This window comes from Rhinichthys klamathensis, unplaced genomic scaffold (genome assembly GCF_029890125.1).
Source record: "Rhinichthys klamathensis goyatoka isolate OS25496 unplaced genomic scaffold, OSU_Roscu_1.1 h1tg000236l_1, whole genome shotgun sequence".
In the NCBI taxonomy this organism is placed as follows: domain Eukaryota; kingdom Metazoa; phylum Chordata; class Actinopteri; order Cypriniformes; family Leuciscidae; genus Rhinichthys; species Rhinichthys klamathensis.
The window spans coordinates 719444-728367 of NW_026606759.1; the positions used below are offsets into that span (position 1 = coordinate 719444).

Consider the following 8924-nt stretch of genomic DNA (forward strand, 5'->3'; position numbering starts at 1 on the left):
AAACCTGCAGATTAATTTTCATACTCAAATGAAACCTGATATTTAAAAGAACAGGTAAGGGTTTATGTTTCTAGCATCTATGAATGAATTTAGATACAAGTCTCTGGTACCTCGGTATAAAATATCTATATCTAAATATCTACAAATAAGCAAAATAAACAGCCTGATGAAATTAAACCAGGTCTACTTGAATGTCAATAACTTGCAATTGATGTTGAAACAATATGAAAGTGCTGGCATCAGGTCTTATCCTTTCCTATCCACATTCCTACTCTTCTTGCATATCAAGACATACACAAGGCTATTTGGGCCCTACTATCTGGATCGCAGATGTGTGTGTACCACATTTTTAAATCAAACTTTAAGTTACCCATCTGAGAGTGTCGGCTAAAATGTCTGGACTGTAATCTGGCAAATGATATTCAGAAGAGACATCTAAAAGTAGAGGAATGTTACAGTGGTGCATGCAACAACAAATCTGAGCTGACACACAATCCAGCATAACCCTAGTCTCCGCCTCAGCCTCACGGACCGCTGGCTGAACGCCTGATGCATATGGCACACTCTCTGGAAACATTTCAGGAGTTTCTTAGCCGTGATCTGATTGGTTGAACTATGCAGGATGTCCGGGAGATGTGTGTGTGTCGTGAAAACCCCTCGTTCAAGAAGAACGCCGTTGTGTTTACAACTGTGACAATGAGCGCTTACCAGGATCAACGAAACGCTGGATTTTCAGAAGTATGTGAAGTTCGCGGCTCATTGTTGCAGTACACTTGCACAACCTCCCTGAATGAATAATTTATTAGATGCACGCCAGTCTTTTATTGTAGAGAGTAGGGACATCGATATTATATTTTCACGCCACTAAACATGACACGGAATAAAACGAACTGTGATTGGTTGCGTTTCGTCAGTCAAACGTCCTCTCGGGCGGGCGGTCCTTGGCCAAGAAAAGCTGCGATAGAGTCCAGACCTTCTGCCTTCAGTCTGAAGCTCTGGCACGCGAGACTACCCTAACCCTGACCTGCACATACTCATGTCTTAAAGCAAGACATCCCAGGTGAATAGGGTGACAAAGAACTAATAGATATCACCATACTTTACCAGTTGATTGATTACATTAATAATTGCAAAAAATTGTATGTTTAAATATGCAAATGAGGCATTATCTAATTAAATATGCACTAATTTGCATGCATTTCTAGAGCAAAAATCTAAACATTGGATGAAGTCAAAATTCTTGTTTCATTTTTTTTATATATATATTAGAGTCAAAGGTTTTTACAGAGGGGATTTTGGATCTCTCTATTTATCAGTGCACAAATCAGAAATTTGAAAAACCTTCAGAATATAGATAAGAATAAACCTGTAAAGTCAGTGTTAGTGAAGTGGAGATTTCTGGCTCAATGTAGGAGGAAAAACTCATTTTGAGAAAACGGCTTTTAAAGATACTGTAATTGAAATCTACAGACACAAATAGATAAAGTGCTCTAAAAGATACAGTTAAAAGTGTATTTTGGATGTTTTCTTTCCACTAGTCTGAAAAAACACTTTATGAAAAGCCAAAAAGCCCAAAATTGACAGATGCATGAAAAAACACTGTTTCTGCCTGTAGTGTCTTGAAGCAGAAAAGCAGAATATAAACATGGAGTAATAAGAGGTTAAGATAAACTCGACCTCTAGAGACTCAAAGATTGAGCAGCACAATTCACCCTATTCAAACCAAATTCCACATGAGGATGTTAACCGGCGTTACCTCGTATGACCAGACGCACTGGGTCCCTCCGAAGCGCCTGACGCAGCGCCCGATCTCCACATCCTCATGAGTGGTGTACATCTCCCTGAGACAGGCCCCGATGTGCGGCGCCATCCTGCGGAGGAGCTCCCGGCTGAAGATCATCCCCGGACCGCCCATGCAGAAGTTCTCCCCGGGCTCCAGGGCCAGCTTACCCAGCTCCTCGGTGGTGCCCAGCCCCGTCTGGCCCAGATACAGCGGCGTACTGCTGTTCAGAGAGCGCAGGAACAGCTCCAGCCGCTCGCCTGCAGGAGCCGGGAGCACAGGAGGAAACCATGAGGTGCAGGAACATTTACACAAACTCTCAATGACTAATATTCTCAAACATACTAATTAGGGCTGAACGATATTGAAGGAAAATGCGAAATGCGATAACTCATTAAATAATACGATATGCGATATGATAATGCTTAAAGTGTGTAAAATAAACTTTAATTCTCTTTAAAAAGTATTTAAAATTATATAACCAACATAAGAAGAAAACATACCAACAACTTCTGAAAGTCAAGTCATCTTCATTTATATAGGCCTACATTAGGGTTATTTAACAACAGAAACTGAATAATCAAATGTAAAAATAAACACTGCTTAGTCTTTACTGAATGAATTAAATATATACTGATTCTTATTAAAGCTACAAAAGTTATTCAATCAAGACCTGTGAGTGATTTTCTGTCTTTTGTTCATGACCCCAGTTATTGCAAGCTGTTGCGATATACATTTGCGATATTTCAATAATTTCGATATATTGTGCAGCCCTAATACTAATATTAACCATAATTAACGTCCTCAACATTTCTAATGAAGTGTAGAACACATCATAGACAGTCTTGTCACATTAGATGACGTGTGAAATAAAAATATGTAAAATAGCTGTAATCCGGATTTGACGTGATTTTTTGTATTATTCATATCTTTGTGTGTAAAACCTTTTTATTGAGGAAAAAAACTACTGTCTTCACCAAATATATGTTGATTGAATATATCAAATATATGTTGCATTTGATAATCATCTGGGTTAATTTCACAAAAAACCACCAAGAGCCTATCTGGGTCATATTTCACCCCGGAAATAGAAATCATTATATTTTGCATAAAGAAAATGAAGCCTGCTTTCAGGTTTATTATTTTTATTAACATTGTGACATTATTTTCATGTCATTATTTAAATTCTGATTACTCTAATATATAAAAAATAATGTTATATCATTTAAATTGTTATATATTTAGAGAATTATTTTACTGTAAAAATTAAATCAAGTTAGAATTGCCATAAAAAACAGATTGGGGGAAGTTTAACTGTCATTAAAATAATGTCACAATTAGTGCTGGGCAACGATTAATCGCATCCAAAATAAAGGTTTGTGTTTACATAATATATGTGTGTGTACTGAGTATGATTATTTTGTATATATAAATACACATATATGCATGCATATTTAAGAAAAATGTGTTTTTTATATATAAAATAAATATATAATATAAATAATGTATATATATATATATAAATATATATATATATATATATATAAATATACAGTATATACATGCAAATATTTCTTACATATATACATGGATATGTGTGTATTTATATATACAAAATAATTATACACAGTAGGCCTACACACACATATATTATGTAGACACAAACTTTTATTTTGGATGCGATTAATCGTTGCCCAGAACTATGCAAATCTCAATGGCCCTACAAGCGTCCATAACTTTGTTATTTCTATAATTTTCCAGAAAAAGGCACTTTAACTCAGTCATTATTTAAAAAAGTTAAATATTTCCAAAGAGCTATGTATGCATCAAAATGCTTCAACACAGCAATGTCTCTTTTCACTCTCGCTCTTCAGCTATTCACCTCTGATGTAGACATCGTCATCAGCCCTCATAAACCACTCATATTTATCCAAGTAATGGTCGTGCATGTACTTCAGCATCATGAAAGACTTCTTCTGGGGAGGGTAGGAGTCGTCCACCCCTGCCAGCGAGACGAGGGGCACAGGGGTGGGCAGGGGGATCTGCTCAGACCCCTCGCTGGAGAAGAACTCCACCCGGCCCGGGATGCTGGGGCTCCAGGTCCTGAAGGCAGCCACGGCCCTGGAGGACAGGTACTTCTGAGCCGTCATGACCCCCACATACAAGAAGCTGTTCAGCTGAGGCTCAGGTGCAGCTCTGTCACTGCTGTTCCCCGTCCCATGCTGCTCCTCTTCCCCTTCATCACTGCCCTCCTGGCTGGAGAAGACTGGCTGCAGATGCCTGTGTCTGCCACTGGTTGAGGAGGAGGAGGAGGTGTCTGAAACTTCAGCCTGAGCCCTGCTGTTACTGTAGTATGAACACACCGAGGACCTTCTGTTCTTCGCACTGATCTCTACAACTCTGGGCACAACCAGCCACGACGCGGCGGTGAAGCCCAGGAAAACCCCGACGATGAGGCTCACCAGCGGTCTCCTCGACCTGAGGGCCATCGCACAGTCAACACAGCAGATCCCTCATAAACAGCAGTCTCCTCAAACTGATATACAGTGCAGTTTGGAGTCAAACGACTGACGCCTGTGATTATCTAACATCTGCAAAGTGCGTTCGCGTGCACGTCGCGCGACCGAAGCGGAGTGTTGTCCCGTTACACGTGAGCTAAACATCTTTCACATGTATCGATCACGGTTCAAATCCATCCAAGTGTTGATATCGCAGCTCTCTGGTCAATTCTCTCTCGCCCTGTGAGGAGTGTTTCTTCTTTCGGTCGCTGCCAGTCCACATTACTGAAGTGAAAACGCGTCACACTGTAACGTTTATAAAGTTGACGCTTCCTTTCCCAAGCGGTGAACGCTCGCGTTGTGCCTTTCTGTTCCCTCACCTCACTGTAAAGATACACCGCATTCGCGTAACCCTTCTCTCCGCGTTCAGCCGCTTCGGTCTCCAAACACTCGACATTTCCCCTCACAGTTTGACGCGAGGACGCGGAACTTTTCCTCGTCGCGTCTCCCGCGTGTCTCCGGGTTTGAGCCTGTGGGCGCACTGATGTAACGGGACAAACACGCTCCGTCGCGGGGCGGAGCGAAGCTTTCTCTTCCCTGGCTGACTTTAGCTGGGAAATACACAGAAGGCAGGAATTTCACTGCTCTGGGCTTATTGACTCTGAATATTTGACTTAACTACTTAGCCTACGATGTTTAAAAGTCACAAGACTGACTAGTGTAGCCAAGAAATCAAAAATAAGTCACAGTTGTAGGCCTAAGTGATGTTTTAATACTATAAATAACATATATAGCTACCTGACAGAAATCAACAACATTAGACCCGACTGAGAGGCCTGTCAATAAATAAATAAATAAATCAAGATTGGAAACGGCCTGAGCCAATGGTGTGAGTTTGGGGCGGGACTACCTTAAACATTGAAAACATTAGGGAAACTTGTTTGAAAACAGTCATTAGCATCCGAATTGCCATATTTTCATTATAATAGTACATTGATAAGGAACTTCTTGACTGGTAATGAAGTGTTCTGTAGCATGTATGCTGTAAATACATTGTGTAAAGACATAAAACATCCAACATGAAAATCCTTTATTGGGTGTTGTTTAACAATTCAAGCACAAGGAACAACTTGAATGTAAGAAAAGAGCTCATAGTTTTAAAGTATGTTTTATTTCTCAGCTTTATGACTCCTCAGCTTCCATGGTATTATGTGATAGCAACGTGTTTGCCACTGTCTGTACACTTAACAATATGCAGTGCGTCATCTGGGTATTGTTAATCTAAAATCTGTTCAGATTTGTGAAGTTGTGTAGTGTATTCCAGCTTTTACCAACACTCAATATTTCAGTGATCACATGATGCATATTTTCTGTCTGCTATTTCACTAGTTCTCACTTACATACAATTAGAGGGAGTAAGTTTAATGCATATTTGGCGTGCTGTCCGGGGAAAGGGCTCCGAGCTCGGAATTCGGCCCGAACCCAGAGTACTGAGAGTACCCAGAGTACCCAGAGTACACCCCGGTATGTAAATGGTTAGGACAAGAAGTGTGGAGAAGGGGTGGTGGATGGATGCTGCTAAAACAGTCGATGAATAGAGGTGAGACTGCTGAGGATATATGCCTCTTATCATTGATTGCTGAGTGCTCTCCACTCTTGTTAATTATCTGCGTGTGCTCCTCCCGAACTTTGTTAATAAAACATCATTTAGAGTCTGAAATAGCAATGGCCAACTGGTGAATAACTCACTAATTTGAGTTGATTCTAGTCAATGAATTGGTCAAACTAACAGAATTATCTAAATTACTTCACGGTAATTTGGACAAGTTAATGCATGCACTGAATCATGTAGAGAAAACTTTAGAAGAAAGCAAAATAACCCCCCAAAAAACCAATGGTGGTGGATAAAGTGGAATATTTACCGTACTCTGAAAACTGATCTGAAATCCCTCCTGCCGGTTTCCAGTAATCCTCATTTCCAAACAAAACACCTCGACCATTATGCACAAAGGTATTCTTTGAACCAGAATGTAAATAACCGAGATAAATATGTAACATTAAAAAAAAAAAATCAGAAAATGAATTTAAAGAAAATTTAAGAAGGGCTGTGTCATGTTTGAGATGTTTTGTCTTGACATCTTATATCTGTTTGAACCACTCACTGTCTCTGTTCAGTGCTCGTGTCTGTTGAGTTCAGGCTTTGTTATTCTTGTCAGCAGATTTAAGCAACACAATGCGGGTTCCTGGATGAAGGCCTTGTGACAACTTGACACAATTTTCCCTATTTATAAAATTCCTGACAAATTCAAAATGATAAAAATAAAAACATTTGGACTTTTTTGCATCAGAATGTGTTTGATATGACCTATAATCGGCACACACTCAGTTTTGACCCCTCCTCTCATCAGACCGGAGCTGCACCCCTGGTGTGGCAGATATACTTATCCCAGACACCACACTGCTGTAGTTAGAGGCGCACAAAAAAAATCATCTGTTTTTGTCCGACTTTTATGGCATTAATGGTGCGTTGATGTACTGTTGGAATTATGTGGTTCTTATACTTGTAAAAAGCATTCATGTCTTCGTAGCATTCTGACGTGTATTGACTGTGGACTACATGGTTACCACATCTTTTTTATTAGATTTAATCATTATCTGGTGCTAACTTCAGACATGTATATTTTTAGATTTTTTTTTTTTTTTTCATTTTAAAATGGTTTATTACTTTTTAGGATTATCAGCTCTGTTTCAGACCATGTGTAACCTTGGCATTGACTGCACCACTTAAATAGCAAAAACATTTAAAGAATTGTCTTTATCAAAACTATATATCAAGGAAGTTAGTATATTTAATTAGTTAAATATTATTGGACAAATGAATAAAAACGTTTATCAACAGCAGATAAAATTTAATCAGCTATGATATTTCATCAGCTATTTCTTTCCGATCTTTCATTTGACAGTATTCATGAATATGTGCATGTGTAGATCTATCTGAGGAAGATCACCGTTAGTTTCACCATATTCCAGATGAACAAGACCCTGAAACCCTGGAGTGCTCATGGCATCAGCAGAACCGTTTAAAATGAGATCATGCTTTTTTAAGCTGTAAACTGACATCCACAAAGGCAACTAGAGGTCAGGCTGCAGTTATTATAGCAGTCAGAAATAGAGCAGTGGTTTTCTGAAGAGAATCACTCACAGTACTCTACAGTTCACCCGACAGCTCCGCCATTCACAGCGCTGTTGCTTTACAGGGTGGAGTCACACAGTTACACACACCGAGAGAACACACACAGTTACACACACCGAGAGAACTCACACAGTTACACACACCGAGAGAACACACACAGTTACACACACCGAGAGAACTCACACAGTTACACACACCGAGAGAACACACACAGTTACACACACCGAGAGAACTCACACAGTTACACACACCGAGAGAACTCACACAGTTACACACACCGAGAGAACACACACAGTTACACACACCGAGAGAACTCACACAGTTACACACACCGAGAGAACACACACAGTTACACACACCGAGAGAACTCACACAGTTACACACACCGAGAGAACTCACACAGTTACACACACCGAGAGAACTCACACAGTTACACACACCGAGAGAACACACACAGTTACACACACCGAGAGAACTCACACAGTTACACACACCGAGAGAACACACACAGTTACACACACCGAGAGAACACACACAGTTACACACACCGAGAGAACACACACAGTTACACACACCGAGAGAACACACACAGTTACACACACCGAGAGAACTCACACAGTTACACACACCGAGAGAACACACACAGTTACACACACCGAGAGAACTCACACAGTTACACACACCGAGAGAACACACACAGTTACACACACCGAGAGAACTCACACAGTTACACACACCGAGAGAACTCACACAGTTACACACACCGAGAGAACACACACAGTTACACACACCGAGAGAACTCACACAGTTACACACACCGAGAGAACACACACAGTTACACACACCGAGAGAACTCACACAGTTACACACACCGAGAGAACTCACACAGTTACACACACACCGAGAGAACACACACAGTTACACACACCGAGAGAACTCACACAGTTACACACATCGAGAGAACACACACAGTTACACACACCGAGAGAACTCACACAGTTACACACACCGAGAGAACACACACAGTTACACACACCGAGAGAACTCACACAGTTACACACACCGAGAGAACTCACACAGTTACACACACCGAGAGAACACACACAGTTACACACACCGAGAGAACTCACACAGTTACACACACCGAGAGAACACACACAGTTACACACACCGAGAGAACTCACACAGTTACACACACCGAGAGAACTCACACAGTTACACACACACCGAGAGAACACACACAGTTACACACACCGAGAGAACTCACACAGTTACACACACCGAGAGAACACACACAGTTACACACACCGAGAGAACACACACAGTTACACACACCGAGAGAACTCACACAGTTACACACACCGAGAGAACTCACACAGTTACACACACCGAGAGAACACACACAGTTACACACACCGAGAGAACTCACACAGTTACACACACCGAGAGAACA

At 40.8% G+C, this 8924-nt stretch overlaps 1 protein-coding gene across 1 annotated transcript in view; it reads right to left on the bottom strand.

The window, feature by feature from the left end:
- The window catches only part of chsy3 (chondroitin sulfate synthase 3), an 88297-nt gene extending 83409 nt beyond the window's left edge, over nucleotides 1-4888 (bottom strand). The window contains exons 1-2 of the mRNA XM_056265571.1: nucleotides 3663-4888; nucleotides 1757-2040 (exon numbers count right to left, since the gene is read on the bottom strand). Coding sequence (XP_056121546.1) covers nucleotides 1757-2040; nucleotides 3663-4269 — 891 coding nt within the window. The 5' untranslated portion in view covers nucleotides 4270-4888. The remainder of the gene's footprint in view (nucleotides 1-1756; nucleotides 2041-3662) is intronic.
- Between the last annotated feature and the right edge of the window lie 4036 nt (nucleotides 4889-8924).